Source organism: Glycine soja, chromosome 20, assembly GCF_004193775.1.
Source record: "Glycine soja cultivar W05 chromosome 20, ASM419377v2, whole genome shotgun sequence".
In the NCBI taxonomy this organism is placed as follows: domain Eukaryota; kingdom Viridiplantae; phylum Streptophyta; class Magnoliopsida; order Fabales; family Fabaceae; genus Glycine; species Glycine soja.
Window position 1 is genome coordinate 773,439 of NC_041021.1, and position 18,061 is coordinate 791,499.

General features: G+C 32.7%; 2 protein-coding genes and 1 long non-coding RNA gene across 5 annotated transcripts; 1 reads left to right on the top strand and 2 right to left on the bottom strand.

Annotated features, from left to right (window-relative positions):
• The first annotated feature begins 5,049 nt into the window (after positions 1-5,049).
• Positions 5,050-6,930, top strand: LOC114401467. The gene is made up of 2 exons (XR_003664277.1): positions 5,050-5,718; positions 6,640-6,930. It is a non-coding gene; the product is annotated as an uncharacterized LOC114401467 (long non-coding RNA).
• Positions 6,931-9,424: 2,494 nt separating this feature from the next.
• LOC114401683 lies at positions 9,425-10,328 on the bottom strand. Its single transcript, XM_028364257.1, has 2 exons — positions 10,171-10,328; positions 9,425-10,010 (listed from the first exon to the last, which is right to left on the bottom strand). Exon 2 carries the CDS (start codon positions 10,002-10,004, stop codon positions 9,621-9,623), a length of 384 nt encoding a protein of 127 aa, XP_028220058.1. The 5' UTR covers positions 10,005-10,010; positions 10,171-10,328; the 3' UTR covers positions 9,425-9,620.
• Positions 10,329-12,041: 1,713 nt separating this feature from the next.
• Positions 12,042-17,776, bottom strand: LOC114403430 (B3 domain-containing transcription factor VRN1-like). 3 transcript variants are annotated; one of them, XM_028366397.1, is made up of 5 exons: positions 17,392-17,666; positions 14,199-14,316; positions 13,065-13,743; positions 12,765-12,964; positions 12,042-12,675 (listed from the first exon to the last, which is right to left on the bottom strand). In XM_028366397.1, exons 2-5 carry the CDS (start codon positions 14,199-14,201, stop codon positions 12,307-12,309), a joined length of 1,251 nt encoding a protein of 416 aa, XP_028222198.1. In that variant the 5' UTR covers positions 14,202-14,316; positions 17,392-17,666; the 3' UTR covers positions 12,042-12,306. The 3 variants fall into 3 exon arrangements, with proteins under 3 accessions (XP_028222198.1, XP_028222197.1, XP_028222199.1); XM_028366398.1 differs by having other exon boundaries at positions 12,060-12,675; positions 14,207-14,316; positions 17,392-17,665; XM_028366396.1 differs by lacking the exon at positions 14,199-14,316 and having other exon boundaries at positions 17,392-17,776.
• Between the last annotated feature and the right edge of the window lie 285 nt (positions 17,777-18,061).

An 18,061-nucleotide genomic window follows, 5' to 3' on the forward strand; every position in this document is an offset into this window, starting at 1 on the left:
TTTAAAAAAAGAATATAATATTTAATAATAATCTAGTCCACACATGCTAGTTGGATATTTTTTATTAGGTGGATTAGTCCTTAACTTCAATTCTTTGCATCGCATTCAGATTGTTCACTCCTTTATATCAAGCTTCGTTACCCCCCTTTGCCATTCACCTTCTCCCTTTGTCGGCATTCTAGCTATAATATTGATATAAAAACATTAGTCATAATGAATGATTATGGTATGTGGGGCAAAGGATCATTAGGAGTGGAGGTGTCAACCTAGTTGGAATTTCTAATCCTAGTGTGATGTTCAAGCATGCCTTCTTTTGATTAGAAAAAAAAATGATTATGGTACAATTTTATTTGATTAAAGATTCTTGGAATAGTAATTTAATTTAAGATGTTGCATCTCCTTTGTATAGACACCAAATAAATTCAACAGGATCCATCCAATTTTGAGAATTGCCACAAAAAACCAGCAACTAGACCAACCAATTCTTAATTTTCACAACTTCCATTACAAACTTCGTACTCTTGTCAACTAAATCATACACAAGATGAATAAACAACACATTCTGAGCACCTAACACACATGCACGTACATCAGCATGGCACAAATCTATCCATAAGCAAGCACACTGTTGCCTCTGACATGGTTTCATGAGTGTCTCTCTGAACAGCCATCATAACCTTGTGAGCCTCCTTCTTCACAACTTGTTCTTCTTCTGACCCCTCTTTGCCTTTGGAGAAGAGGCTCTTTCGGGCCATAACAACTTTCTCTCTGAGCTTTGTCAGCTCCCCCTTCCACCCCTCAACCATACTCAACTATTAATTAGTCACTCCCGCTCACAAAAACTATGTAATCTAAGAACCCCTTTTGTTTCTTGAGCTCTCTAAATCTCTTCAATTTATGTTTTAAATGGTGTACATGGTTGGAGTGAAACTGTTCAAGTTTATATAGAAAATAGAAAGGGGAATGAGCCTCGAGGTTTCGTGAAAGAGAGTGTGTACGTTGTAAAAAGGATGTTTTGGCTCTGTTTTTGATACTTAGGCACATAGGAAGATACCAATGGGATATTCTTTTGAAAGATTTATTTATTGGCTGCTGGTTATTACATTCCATGAGTAGTAGTAGTGCTGCATTTTCACTTTCATCATTTTCTCTTTTGGTTACTTTGACTCCGCGTACGTGTATCAATTTATTATTACATATTTAAGTTTGTTTTCTTGTATAATACCATTTCAGTTTTTTTCTTAAATTTAATTCTTTTGAAGTAATTATAGTTTTTTAATTTATAATTTTAAGAATTTAATTAAATTAATTGAAGTTTTTAGATGTGTTTATTTATATTTATAAATATTTTTAGATGTATGTACAATAATATTTACAAATTGAAATTTAAGTGTGAAAAAAAAAACTTGAGTTCATCTGAGAGCATTTTCAGAACAGTTCATTCCATGTTCCATCATGTGGGAGAGAGAAGAGAAGAGAATTCACTTTTGCACAACCACACAAAATGCTGAATTGGTTTTTCTTATTCGATTAAACAAGCTCTAAATAATGTAACACAAGATATGGAAGTTAAGTATAAACAACAATGAGAAAATAATAATCTTAAGTCTGAGAGTGAGGAGAGATTATTAACGATCGAGTTGAAAGGATGCCCTTCCCATTGATTGAGTATTTTTGTACGTCTTGCTACATCGGTCCCCCCCAATGAGTCAAGAATGGCATATACATTCTGTAACGTTGTGAGAGCCACAAAAATGTTTATGAAACAGGACAACACAATTAATGGTCCTATTTAGTCTATTTAATTTTCTGAGAAAACGTGATTTGAAATATTACAAGAATACAATTCGTGTCTGCTGTATTTCCCAGCACCTTCCATTTTTCTTCTTTCCCACTTATACTTGCAAGTTGTAACTACGTATTCTTACTCGTGTGTTGTTGTTGGTGTGTGTGTGTTTGATCTAAGAGTAACATTTTGTGACTATTCAATTCACATTAGGGTCTGTTCATCATGCTCTCTTCCCATTTTTCTCAATTACTTTTCCAACACTTACTTACAATTTTGACCATTTATATGTGAGCGAATTTCTTAAATTAGTCAGACTTTAGGTCTAGAGATTTTAAAATTTTCTGTTAATTCTTAACTTTACAAAAAAAAAACATTCACTTTAGTTCTATTTTATACAAAATGATAACTAAAATAAAATGAATGAATTTTTATAAAGTAAAAAATTTATGAAAAGATAAATATTTTTTTAGTGACTAAAGTGTCTAATTTATATAATCTGAAAGACTAAGTTAAGAGTTTACTCTTTTATTTACGCTAAGGCATGATAAATATGTTAGAATTTTTGCTATAAATTCTTGTGGGCTGGTTACAATTAATTTTGATATTTTTGTTTTACAAAAAATAGGTTAATGTTGTGATCCATTTGATGATATTCAAGTTTATTAATAATATGATTAATTTTTTATGCACTTTGATTGCTTAATTTTTATCACTGTAAAAAATAATGAGTTTAATCACTAAGTTCATTATCGATATTTTAAATTCATATAAAGTATGAGTTGTTCTTTTTTGCATGATTTGATGATGCAGAACATTAAAAAAAACAACATAAAAATAATAAAATCTTATTTTATAAAAAAGATTAAAAAATCTATTAAATATTTAAGAACATCAATTAAATAAACATAAAATTCTAGAACTTAATGCTTAAAAAAAATTAAACAAATTTTTTAATTAATAAAAAGTTAAAAACTAACTAAAATATTTGATAAAAAATAACTGACTTTGTTTAACCAAGACAACTTGTGTAGTACTCTTTCATTCTTGCAGTTTTAAGGTTGCTTTAGCTATGGAATGCCAGGAAAGACCAAATTTTCAATAAAATGAATTTAATCAACCCCCGATTAATTTTTAGAAAAGCAGTTATTTTGCCGTCGTAGTCTTTGTTGTAACATACAAGCATACATCATATTTTAGTTACATATATTTGATCAGCATATATATATATATAGTTTATTATTTACATCAGCTCCTAGGTAGAAAACTTGATCACAAATTAAAATAACAAGTACAAGAGTAGGCACTTATCCTTTTTTGTTCTTTCAAGCACTGAAGCATTCGACAAGCATGGAAACTGAAGCCTCGGAATACATCATCCTAGGTGTGTGAACTTGCACGTGTTGTTGGCCAGCAACCACAGCCAACCCAGGTGAACTCTTCTCCTTTCCTTGAATTCCCTGGCTAGGTTCACGGTGAATCCAGCCAGCATTAGAGAAAATTGTCTCACCCTTTTCCTTCAGCTTGGTCCACATGTCCCTTGGTTCAAACATGACTAAAGGCTTATACAGATGTATAAAGTAGAGTGATCAGCAAAATATGAACTGAATTCAAGACTTATATAATAAGTAAGAACACTTGGGATATGTTTAGTTTAATTGAATCTGTTTGGTGGTGGTGGTAGTATAGTAATTGATATATATAGTATAGATGGTTACGTTAAGTACAAATGAGATGAATGAGATGAGGTTTTACATAATTTGGATAAGTGAATGGACGTGGCTCCCACCTTTCTTTCAATCTGTGTGCTTTTATGTGAAATAATGATGGAAAACAGGAGGCCAGGTGGGTCTTAACTTTGGGATTTGAAATCGATCTTATCTTAACTACATTTAAAAAATTAAAAGATATTCAAAACCGATGGATAGAGATGCTGGAATTTTCTTCGTGTTTCTTTCTTTATTAGAATCGAGGAAAGATACGAAAGTCTATAATAATTTACCTACTTTATTTATTCAACTAAATTAAACTCTCTTAATTTTATTGAATAGATTCAACGTGTGTGATAAAATTAGCGAAGGTTTAAACAAGATTTTTCCCTTATAAATATTTTAAGATTGGGTTTATACTCTCCGTAAGAAAAATGTTAGTATTTAATTTGCTGCCTAAGTTTTCAAGCATAAACAAAATTAGTTTTGGCTAACACTTCTCCAGCTCCATCATGAGTGAAGGTAATAAGGTGATATCGTGTCCTGAGATGGATTCCCTTGGGAGATTGGTTATTTTTAGCCAAGAATCAGAACTCTGATATCATAGTAGAAAATAAAAGTTGAATGGAATGCACAAACGACAACAATATGTAAGAGTGATGAAAATATAAAATCATTCAATCAATTTCTCCTGTGCTACCAAATGGATAACTAGAGAGAATAAAAATATAGCCTGTAAATATTCTAAAATGCTGAGTGTTGCACCAGCACCAAACTGTCTTGTATATATGCGGTCTCCTCTTTACCACATTTTATGGATTTTGAGGACATTAATGATGCAAATATGTATATCTAAAGACATTAATATTATTATATGGTTAATAAATAATCCCATATATTTAGAACAAGAAACTTGTAGTTCAACCTTCGTAGTTTGTTTAGTTTATTATTATTTTTATCAGTTATTAGGTAAAGGGGTACCTCAACTCATTTACAATATAAATTGACATTGACCTACAATTCTATATATACTTCTTACCCTCCATAATACAGCATAATACTGTAGAGCATTTCCCTCTTTTACAAAAAATACCTTCCACATAATAAAGTTGTCAACACCCTGCAACCTACTATATATACTTCTGTTACATTCGAAGTTATAGATACCAAATTTTGAAAAGCATTTTAAAATGTGAATTGTTGGCATTCCCCCTCCTTTAAAACCACATGGCCAAGTTGAGAACAACATCAAATTATGTGCGTTGGGAAGATATTGTGAGTTGTGTTTTCGTCAATAAGTCGCTGCAACAATTACTTTATCCATAGACACATCATCGAGTTGCATTTATTCGATCGTCTATATTGTGTGTGACTTCTTTAAATTCTATCAAAAGTTACTTTTCGAAAACATATACCTATTTTGGAACATAATTTCTGAAACTGTGTTAAAACATTTTTGAAAATTACTTTGCAGGGTATATGTTTCTAGAAACTAATTTTTGGTACTTTTTTATTTTATTTCATTACAACTTTATTTATTTCGTATTTTCTTCTTTATCAGCACTAATATAGCGAAGGTATGGGGGAGAGATATTGTACTCAGCCTTACCCTTGCATATGCAAAGAGGCTGTTTCCGGATTCGAACCCATGACCAACAAGTCACCAAGGCACAACTTTACCGTTGCACCATGGCTCGCCCTCATTAAAGGATAATTAAATAACTCACAAAAAATTGTACACTAAAGGATTAAGTCAGTAATCAGTTATGAGTAGTTATATTCCGTTACAAATTTAGTTAATTAGGTAGTTAGGAGTGTAGTTGTCAGTTAGAAGTAGTTATAAATAACTACTCTCTATTTGCATTACTATGAGTAACTCTCTTCAATTTTAGTAGTTCATTAATCAATCTCTTCACTCTCTTCAATTCTTCTTCTGCTACAATGGATCCAATCTCGATCAAACTGGATGATGACAATTACCCAGCATAGAAGGCTGAAGCCTTAGGAAAAATCAAAGAAAGCAACCTTGAGAAGTTCATCACAATGACAGATTCTGGAGGAAGGCTACCAAAGTCCAATAAAGAATACAAATTCTGGAAGGAGCAGGATCAGGTTCTTTATAGGTGGCTTCTTGCATCCTTGTCTACAAAGATTCTTCACAGACTCGAAATATGTGAATATGCTTTGGAATTGTGGAAGGCTATAGAGGCTTATTTCTTAGATGTAAGTAATATCCTCAACCCAGTTGAAGATTTTGAAGAAAATTAATTACTTGGTTCTTTCAATGAATACTTTTTGTCAATCAAAAAGATTGTTTGTTTGTGATACACCCTTTTGTGGTACACAAGAACAGATGCCAGATCCTTTACATGTGATTGTTTTAATTTAATTCATTTGTCTTAATCTTGTTTCCTACTTCACATTTTGTCACTGCATAGTGCTTCTTTTTTATTGTTGGTTTGACTTTTGACCTTATAGCAAAATTACAAAAAAGAACCACATGCCTACCCAAGATTCATAGACTATTTTGTAATTGTACAGCCACCAACTTATTAAGACACTATATGTAAGTTGTACCATTTAATTTTATAGTCATATTGTAGTGTAGATATGTGACACATTGCTTTAAGTTCATGTAATTTTTTTTTAAGTTGTATCCTGATTGCTTTGTTTCTCTGATAATACTGCTACTTTTATGTGTTCTAGAGCACATAATTGATTAAAAAGGACACATTAGATCTCGAGTTGCCTTCATTGATAATTAGTCTCATAAATAGGATATGCTTATACTTCTAACTATAGCAATGAAAATTTGTTAACATAAATGCAAGGTCTAATTTTTCTGAAAACTAAGCTAATAAATTCATTGTGATAAATTTATAGTATATTGATCTCAAAACAACCTATATATACCTTGTTCTGTAACACACAAACATGCCTTGCCTAAAAGCCAAATCATATCTTTCATACTGAAGTACCAAATTTTTACTTGTGCTTTTTCTCACTGACCTCTATTATAACATCTCTTGTGAATTTGGTTTGGCTTCTTTCTGGAAACAACTGACATAGATGGTGAATACCTTTGTAATTGTTTTCTTAAAGTTTTTATTTCATATAATGTTTTCATCTTTTGTTTCTTGGCAGCTAGAAAAAATTGAAGAGCTACGTCAACAATATAAATCAGCAGCAGATATACTGAAAAATGAATGATCACAATCTGTTGCTTTAGTTATTCTTTTTTGTTAAAGCAGAACTTGTTGATGTGAATTGGCTCTTTTCTTTTTCTTTTTCTTGAGTTCTGATCCTGCTTATAGTTTCATCGGCTTAGGTTAAGGGAGGAAATGCAAGTTACGAACCATAGGGATTCTTTTTTCTTTTATGCAGAAACATAAGGATTGTTATAATAAAGGACATACGACTGAAAATTACTGTTAATGATGAAAGTGTTCAGTTGATGAACTTTCAAGTTTCAAGAATGCTATCCAAAAAACTTCACTTGCTTGGATAACATTTTTCTTTTACATCGCTTGGATTACCTTTTAGTACTAAGAGTGAGGGGGGAAATAGTTAATGTGTTATCAAATTATAACATTATTTCTTTTTTGAAGAAGCAACATTATAATAAGTATAGTTTATAAACATTATTTTTGTACAATGAGTAAGCATAGTTTATAAACATGATAATGAGTATTGAATTTGATGCTCTTCAACGTTAAGAAAAAAGATAAAATAAACATTCAATATAATAAGGATGATTGTGTATCTAAGTGTTTTCACACTCATTTTTGAAGAAAGGTATGCCATTTAATAGGTGAAAGGCAGCATTAAACAAATCCGCCACAATTTTATTTTTGACCAATTTTTTAAAAAATAATGTGAAAAGAGATTTTTTAATTAGTATTTTTTATTTTGAAATATTATCTTCCTTTAAAGTTATTTTAAAAATATTTTTTTATTTTTTTATTTTTTATAAATATTTTAAAAATAAAAATATGTATAAAGGGGACGAATGACCAAAAAGCATAATTAAAAAAATGAAACAACATAGTATAAAAGGGTTAAGTCCAGTTAGAAGTAATTATATTTTGTTTCAAATTCAGTTAGTTGGTTAGGACTTCAGATTAGTTATAAATAACTCTAGCTATGTGTGTATTACTTTGAGTAATGATCAATTCTAGAAGTTCATTGAATCTCATCACTCTCTTCAATTCTCAATCTGCTGCAATTAATGGACCCACTCTCTATCAAACTGGATGATGACAATTTGTCAACCAGGAAGAGGAAAGCCTGAGAAGTTCATCACAGTAAAGTATTTTCTTGTTCTTTAAATGAATGCTTTCTTTCAATCAAATAGCTGCGATTCTTGAAAATGAAATAATCCCACCAGAGTTGCTTCAATCTTGTCAAGAACAGATCCTTTGCATTGTGATGAAATAACAAGACAATAATTGTTTTAATATAATTCATTTGACCTTTTTTTTAGTTTCCTACTTCAGATTTTATCAGTATATATATATATATATATATGTATAGTTCTTTTCTTTTTAATTACTTCTGAGTTCTGACCTTAATAGGAAAGGAATCATAAAGGCATATTCAAACGGCAGACATACATATACAATATTCATAGACTATTTTGTAAAACACGGGGTTTGTGCTATGGAATTCTGCATAGCGAGTGATAATGACAAGCCTGAGCAGTCACAGTGGCTCTAATGAGGTTGATTTTCAGGCAAGGGAATTGGTCAATTTAAAATTCAGTTTTATCTTTGCTGCAATTTTAATATTTGGAGAACTTGTTAACCTCAAAATCAGAAAAATTATCAATATACAAAAAGTATAATGAAGGTTTCAAGCAGACCAATTCATAGTTACCAGAGAGTTAATCAGACAGGGTATTTCTGCATTTTTAAGGCAATAACCTATAGACACTATAGAATACTAAATTTTGAAAATATGCTTAAATATCTCTATTGGAAATGTATAATTTAATTTTTAAGAATTTGTTAATTATGTTCCAAATGTTTAGGACTTATGTTTCAATAGAGATAAAGATCTTAGTCTTATTCTTATCAGTTATCATTTAGACATAAGTATATTATCAATTTCTTTTAAGATTAAGATGGTTTTAATATTTGAATTTTCTGTTAACACTATAGCTCTATATACAGAGTATTAGAACCTAGCAATAAAGGTTGGCAGACTCCTCAGCATAACAAACTTCTAAATACTAGCCCTGCTTTACAAAGTAACAAAGATGCTGTATCCAACTGTGAGTTGAATTTTGTAACTTGTGACAATATTTAAACAAAATTATCAGCTATATAATACTGGCAGTTTCTTTCAATTATGCAAGAAGAATGCTAGCTCCAGATCCCATTGATTACTTTAAGGATTCCCTTAAACTGACCAATTTCAGTCAGAGGGAATACTGTTCCTGAACCCTTTTTCAATCACAAGAAATGGAAACATATTATATAATCCGTTGTTAACAAAAACTTGAGGTGTCTGTCTTCTAATTTCTAGTCAACAAATTACTTCAGTTTCCGGTGTTGTAACACAGATGCAAAGAAAACTTAGCTGTTTCATAACAATTAGGAAGGCAATTGAAATGGATTTCTTCTTTAGACAACATACTTCAGCAAATTCTCAATAGGGTAGTCTTATAATGAAGGTTTTAAAAATGGTCCACAACTGCAATTTAGACTGCAATGCCTATGTTTTTGGGCCACTACAAGGCTACAACCACAATGCAGCCATAGTGGCTGCATTGATTGTATTTGTCTGTAATTTCCCACAATATAAAGAAATGTGACGAAATCGCAACCATGACCAAAATTTAAAACTTTGCCTCTAATCTTCCAAAAGGGGTGTTATGTTCGTTTTCATACCAATACCCAGTTCATTATTAAACATAGATCCCACCAAGTTTTCATGTCACAAGCCAGATCACTTTGTGTGCAATTTTTCTCCCCAAATAAAAATTCACATGGTACTATTCAGACACCCCAAAAATAATGTAGTTCTACATCATATCAAGAATTAAGGAAGATACAACTTTTTCGCTTTTTTTCTTCTTTATAAAAATACATATATGAAAAACTGATTAAAAGTTGATGCAATTCTCACTCAGACTCTTCCACAAACGCTTCGACTCGAAGAAGGACAAACCCTATTGCCACCCCAACAAGCACAAGGCCATTCATGATGGCTGCAATCTGGAAAATCTCACCAGCAGCATTGCATGTTGAAAAGGCAGCACCTCCACCTCTCCCCTTACGTGATGATGATGATGGATATTTCAATGAGCTCACCACCTTTGCAAAGCACTGCTCAGTGCACACAGGAAGGCCTAGTAATGTCACATTGTTCTGAGCCTTCAACCCTCCAAAAGAATTCAACCCTCTGATGAAGTTCACATTCCTCTTCCCACTCCTTCTGCTGCCAACACTGGGGCTAGCCGCCACAACAGTGATTGTGGCTAGAGTTGTTGCACTGGCCATTGCCATTATTTTCTGAAATGAGATAACATTACCAAAACAAAGGGTCAGTTAGTTAGATTTAGACACACTTGATGCTGTTGAAGTTTGCTTGAACAATATATAAACAAGAAATAGTGAAACAAATGTGTAATCATGATAGTGCTAGAGAGAGTTATGTTATGAGTACATTAACCTTTTTGGTGGTGAAGATTGTATGGATTTTCTAGTTCCTGTGGTGTGCTTCTGTAAGTAGATGTTACAGTGGTGTGGGAAGGGACTTTGTATTTGGATCCACAGGAACGAAAGGATAAGGTATGAAGAGTGTGGTTGGTTGATAAGAAAATGTGATAGCTTATTGATTTTGTGGTGTACAATTTTACATACATGCTGACCAACAAAACAATTGGAAAACCCATCAATTCATTTTGTTAGTTGAGTTAACTCTTTTTTATGAACCTTATTCCGCTAATTACTTCCTTCTTGGCTTTGAGAGTTCCACCTCGTCTCAATGAAGTAAAATGAGTTCAACTAAATTTAGAGTCCAAAAATTGGAATATGGCATTTGGGGGTGTTGGGTTATCTTAATTTTTGAGAAATTATTAATTTTTTATTAAGTTAATCCAAAAGACACGCTTAATTTTCATTGCTAGGTTTTATTTTTTTTATAAAAAAATTACAAACATAATTTCATATAATAATCAAAAGAATTAGCCTAAATATATTTTAATCTTAATTGAAACTTTTTTTAAGAGAATCATCTTATATTCTTTCATTCGTAATAAAAAATTCAATGGAAATACAATCAAAAAGTTATTAACCGCCATAAAATCTAGAAGTCCTAATAATAGTGTGAACTACTTGATTAGCTTGTCTACAAGTGTTCACAAGTTAAATTGGATCGAGTTTGACTAAATACATGATCCAATTCAATTAAAGATAAACTAGTTAAGTTAAATCATTTTCTTATAAAAAAATTATAATACTTAATCTTAATCAACTTGCTTATAAAACATTTAAATTTGTTTATTATTTTTAAAACTATTTTTTTATAAGCTAAAATTTTATTAAAATGAAGATGAATTCAGCACAAGACCACATGATGGAGGTATACATCATTTACCCAAATTTACAAGTTAATATAAAAGGGATAAACAAAAGTAAATACATAAAATAAAACTCCATGAACGTCTCTTAATCTTGATCATGAGTGAAAAATAACGTGTAAATGTAATTTGTTGTCTCAACTAGCCACTGTTACGACTAATTTTAATTTATAAATAATAGTAAATTAATATTAAAAACGGGAACAAGAAACATAAGGATGAACCACTTTTTTCTTGCACAAAAATTAAGAAAAATGAAAATTAGGAGGATCATTTTGCCAACAAAGACACTAAAATTATGCGAGTGGAACAACAGGGCCCATTAAGCAAAAAAGTCTCTACCACAAGCATAAGCCGAAAAAACCAATTTACACCAACCTACCTTCCAATTAATCAAATTCTATTCTATTGACACATTTCTCTTTTCCACCAATAAAAAAAATAGAAAGCTGAATATTTCATCAACTATTAGAGCCAAGCAAACTTTTGTAGAAATATGGTAAAAAGAAAGTGCTGAATTGCTGCTGTCTAAAGTGCAGTTTAATTGCACGTTGGCCTACAACTCAAGAGGAAGTGCTTAATTGCTGTCTGAAGTTCTGTTAAAAAATAACTATAACTATATATAATATAATAATATAACTCCAAAAATCTAGAAAACAATTTTTAGAGCCAAAAAGAGAGAAGAGAATCAAACAAGCCGAAATTCAATTCTCTGTATTTGCTGTCAACTAAAAATAATTTCAGTTGAGAAAAGAAAAAAAAACATGCTCCTCAACAATATGAAGAAAGCTATCATCCATGTTACCTCATAATATCCATATCATATTACAATTCTCCCAAAATCCTAATCCTAATCCTAATATAGATTAAATGTCAGATCAGATTAAAATAAAAATCAGCAAACAGTAGAAACACGCAGTAGAAACCATCATACTCATGCAGGTGGAGCTACAAACAAATATAACTTCATAACAAAAAATATTAAACCAAAACACGGCAATAGCACAAGCATTTCGACTCAGTTTATGATCAACTAGATTTAACAATCTATTTACAACCCAAATCAAAAACATGAAATTTGTATCAAAACTACAATAACTAAGTTCCAATGTTTATGAACATGTAAAGCATCAAAGTTCCAAGTGAAGAAATTAGATGAACAACAGATCACTCAGAATCCAGGGCTAAATGGGCACAATTTTACTATCATAAATTAAATCTCCCTGCTAATTTCTAATCAATTTGGTAGTACTGACGCGATGCTGCAAGTGAGGGTTCAAGAGTTTAGTGTGGCTCATATTTGGGATATGCTGCTGCTGCATCATAGGAGGCTGGTTCAACAACCCTGCATCCTCGGTTACGCGAAATACCGTAACTTGCAGCACAACTTCCTTCGTTCTAAGGAGCTCAAACACACAGACGTCACCTTCTCCCAAATTGTTCTCCACTGTGAATTCAAACCAACCTTGGCTTAACTTGGCTCGACCTCCCCTATAGAGGCAGCGAACAGACCACTGTCTACCGTTGGACAACTGAAGTTTGATGAATCCCGAAACCCCATTCAAATTCTTTTCAGCAAAGCAGGAAGGCAGATACTGGAAAACAGAGAAACATGAGTTAAGTCTGCAAGATAACATGCTGAAGAAGAAGAATGATTAAAACATCAAATTGCAAAACATTTCACCATTATGCATCCCCTATACAAATAGGAGGGTCGCAGGACAACTCGGCAGAAAGGATTAGTTGGTTCAAATGTTTTTGATGCATTAATTGCCCTTTCTCTTTCTTCTGCTGTCACGGTTCTTTTCCTTGCAGATGCACTTTCATAAAACCTATAGCGCATTTCTGCCTCCTCTTCATTTTCACCAGAGGGTTCCTCCCCATCTATAGTTCCACACATTGAATTAGTAATAAAAAGGAAAACATCATCTTTTAGATTACCAGACACAAAGAAAACTGGAAATAACAAAAAAAAAAAACTTACAGGGCTCTGATTTTCGCTTCTTTTTTGCAGTTTTATTAACTGTTTCCTCGTTAGAATAACGCAATTTCAATTCTTCAGTGGACCTTTTAAACTCATTAGCATTAAACTGAACACCTATGTCTCTGGTTGACTGATTGCCTTGTGAATTGGCATTCTTCGAAGAAAAAGCACTCCCACCATCACCCCAGTTTATGCGGTTGAGTTTTGATCCACCATTGAACAAATTCTGCAAAGCTGGAGTATGACTCTTCCCAGGTGTCAGTTGATCGACAGATCCAACACAACCCTTGTTTTGCAATGAACCAGGAGTAAGGTACTGAGGTGACAAATCCGACAAATCAAGGGAGTCTACATCTTCCATTTCATCAAAAATATGATGATAATTGGCCAAGCAAGATCCTTCATTACGGTTTCTAATGGCCGATTGATAGTTTACCTCAGAGGTACTCAAATTAAAAATATGAACAATGAAGGATGAATTCCCTTCATACATGAACACCAAGAAGTATCCAACACCAATGGAGTAGTGTTGAACAAAATCTTGCCAACCATCAACAAACAAAATTCTGTTGTCTGCTTTTTTCAATCCTATACGCCAAACACTACCATCAGGAACAGTGAGGGTAGCAATTGTAGAAAGCTGGGTCCCATATTTCCTCAGAAAATTATCTGGAATCCTCTGAAATTCAAAATACAGGTTAGATTCCAAATATTAGTAGATACTCAAAATACAAGACTAAAAAAGGAGATTCCATTTCCACCAACTTTATGATATTGTAATTAACTATAAGATTGGGAAATTTAATAATGAAAAAGAATGGGCAGACCATCCCTTCCATCACCTAAAAAAGGCCTCATCATCCCTACCTTCATGAAGAGTGTGGTGGAAGGTATATCCTATTCCTATTTAGGGAGAATATCATCTACCTAAGCTGTACTATTCCGATCTTATTTGTATAGCTATCCTACTCCCGTGTTTCCTCATTTACTTAATTTCCTATTATTACTGATTATACATCTTATATATAACGGAGTATGCTGAATTGCTGAAGCTAATTAACTCAAGCAATCAGTGTTATCAACAGCGGATGGCGGAACATGGCAACAGGCCGAAACTCCGCCATATAAACACACCATTGCACCTTATGGCACCGCCATGGTGGGCCTCCCTTCACAAATTGTCTATGGTGGTTGGCAAAAAATCTGCCACGTCATTCCGCCATGGAGGCACCATGGCCGCTATTTAACAACACTGCAAGCAATTCAGTAAGCCTTTGTCATACCAATAATCTTATAAGTAACAAGACTTCAAAATGTAGGCAAAGTTATTAATATTAGATGGGATGTGGTATTATAGTAGAATCATGACAGCTATGAAAAATATATATTTATATGCAAAGAAACTATATTAAAAATGAAAAATATAATTAATATAGAAAAACTGATAAATAGATGAAGAACAACAAACTAGAAACATGAAAAATTCACCAAAAATAACCCAATTTACATATTAATGGGATAATATCAGAAAAATCATAGCACAAAAAGAATAGAACTTATGAATTTATTTGTCTCAATATTTCTTTGTAAATAAAAAACTATCTAATGAAAACTAAAAAAGAGGAAGATAGTAAGATTGGAAAATAACCAAGAACACAAGACTATAGAATTGTCTGTTTTTTTTGTTAAAAGAACAGTATCTGATTTTTTTTGTGAAAAGAAAAAAAGAGTATAAAAGACCATAAAAGGATAAGGATAAGAAGAGAAAGAATGAAAAAGGAAAAGGGAGAGGGTGAGGAAGAGGATGCACAGAAACAAAAAGGAAAAAAGACCAAAGAAAGATTATCACTAAGACTCACTGGAGATGTCTAGAGCATAGTTATCAATCATAGATAGCAACGTGGAGCGGCCAACCCAAAACTGCTATAGCAGGATAATGGATAAGCAGATAGTGGGATGACTGCTATTCTGACATTTTTTTTTATTACTTTATTATATATTCTTTATTTAGCTTTTCATTAATATTATTGTTTAGTTTATTATATTTTTTATTACTATATTATTGTTAGTTTATTATGGTATATGATATGCTTTAAATAAAATATAAAAAAATAGAGAAGCTAAACTGGACCTAAATTGAGGCCCAGCAAACAAAAACAAAAATGTTTGGGCCACATGGACCAATTCCCCTGAAACCCAAACTCCCTAGGACCCAACAGATGCTAGATATGTATCAGCTCCTGTCATTAAATCCAAACTCCCTATGGGGAGAGATTGCAGATAGAGTGGGAGTTCAGTGGCACTAAGAGGGAGGTGGTACAGGCAGTCCAGCAACAGCACGGGTCGCAAAGCCTTTGTTGGACTTGGAGCAGCCAAATCATCACATCTATCCTTCCACCCCCATCAATAATGTCCATGAAACACCATCTGCACTGAAACACCTAGAGCAGCTGCTATTTGTCACAAAAGGCACAATTTGCTTTGCGATTTGGGCCTCAGTGATAGCAAACTGCAACACCACAACGTTAAGAGAAGGAAGGGGTGCCCACAACAATGCCATAGTGGTGTATTCGCACACGATTAACAACTATGGTCTAGAGGACAACATGACTAGGATGGAAGAGGAGGTGTTTCATTTCATAAGAATGGAAAGACCTTGCTGACATCAAAATGGACGTGTATTTTAAAAAACGATGCAATTCTAAATTGTCAGCAGCCAGTACACCACCAAGAAACCAGCAAATGCAATCCAGAATTTGTATCCGATTAGAGAAAGACTCGTTAACTATGACTATGCTAGTGACACTTATAGTATAGTTGCATGACATAAATATCTAAGGTTCAACCAGAAGTGGTTCTCCCTCCCTTCAAAACACAATCACATAAATATTGTATTAATACCAAATTGAGTGGATATATATGAAAACAAATAAAGAAAAAGAAAAAACACTTCTGCACAGTCATAAAGTTCTTTCCTTTCTTCCAGAACAAGTGACAAAGGAAAAGTGCAAGTGTTCAATGAAGAAACTAGAATTCTAAAGCAACAAACGAACTTAATTTATATTTATCAAGTAAACATCTCAAAAATCATAGTTATTAATAGCACATTTTCCCAGCAGAGCATGGCCACCAACCACTACAAAACCAAAACTTCCATCAAGGGGACATGTTTCTGTTGTGGACATTGCAGCCCCTTTTGCATCCCAAAATGTGGGATTTCATGGTGCTATAGTGCTGCTATGGTGTTGGACCGAAAACCCTTTGGCTCTCTGTTCTGTGGCTGCCTCTGTTGGTGTGACTAGAGCCGACACTTCACTCCTCTCTATTATGCCTCTGATTAGGGACTTCATTAAATGTTTGGAACTTTAATAATTAAGATATATTATTTACTTGACTTCTGTTATTTACTCCTATGTTTTGCTTTAGACCTATAACTTTCTATTGTCATTATGAATATATCATAAAATCATGAACCTTGAGTAGTTCATCTAATTTTGAACTTTTATATGTATATAGCATAAACATAAATTATATAACTATATAATCAGTATAAAAAAATATCACAATAGCAGCCATCCTGCTGGTGCTATGTGCTACACAGTTATAGCATTTTTCGAGTCAGCCACTATGCGCCATGATTGATGACTTAGCTCAAAATTTCCTTCAGTTAAAACCTTGTTCCACTAAATAACCAAAGTGGGACAAAGCTATATAAATGTAAATGACCAAAAAGTTCTCTAATTTACAGAGAGGAATACACCCAAGAGCATAAAATTTATCATGAAATCAATCTGACAGCACATCCTCAACTTCTGTGCCACAAGTTATGCCAGATTCATGTATCACTCCGAGAGTAGGTAATCAGCAACAACTCCTCAACCAACATATTCCAATTCCAAGAAAAAAGCCAACAGAGAAATTATAGGGGAGATTGTTCAATTAAGAACACCAAACCAAAGAAAATTGCAACACTTTACATCTAATGCATGCAGTGTTAAGATAAAGAGGTAAACTAACCCAACCCACTTTTAATTCTAGGACCAACATTCAGTTCAACCTACTTTTTTGAAGAAATCATAAAACCTTAAAAGAAAATCCATGACCACACCCCCCCCCCCCCCCACCCAAACAAATTCAAAGGGTCAAAAAATCAAAACTTGGTGAAAAGTGGAGTCAGAAAAAAGTGGCAAAGACCCAGAAAGCCTTTTTTCCTTGCAATCCTCACAAACAACCCCAAATCAAAAAAATCAAGAGCATAACATAACCAATTGCACACAAAAAAAATATGAAAAAAAAAACACTTGAATAAGAGAGAGAAAGGGGGTACCAGTTGTCTGGATTGGAGAGTAGTGGGGAGAACAAGCTTGTGGAAACAAGGGCGAGGCATTGTGTTATAGTGATTGGGGACTTAGAAAAAGAAAAAGATGAAGAAAACGAAGGTTCAGAGCATTTTTTTTAGGACCCTTTGATTGAAAGATGAAAACTTTGGAAGAATTTTTGCTTCACACTCAGATCTACTCCACTCTCACTTCCTTCACCTTCTTCTCCATCCTTTCCCTGCTTTAAAGTCAAACAAGGATTTTTAAACCTTAAAAAAACCCCAACCCTGTGATGACCTAATTAGAACAAAAACGAGTGCGCCACTCGCCCGAGTCAACTCAATTCCTATTTCACCAATTCATAAAACATGTCTTATAATAAATCAAATGACTAAGATCCAAACTTTACATTTTCTGGTTTTATATAGGTTTAAATGCAATTTTTGTTGTCCTCCGTAAAAAAAAATACATTGTTGCTGCAATTTAGATTTTTTTTCATTTTCGTTTCATGCATAAAAAATATTATTTTAATTCTTATAAAATAGGTTTGCTTATTTTTCATTGCACCTTAAACAGTATTTTAAACGGGGAAGAAAAGATTATTTAAAACAATTTAAAGATAAAAAATAAAACAAACACATATTACAAGTAATAAAAGAAAATAAAAAAAAATTTTAA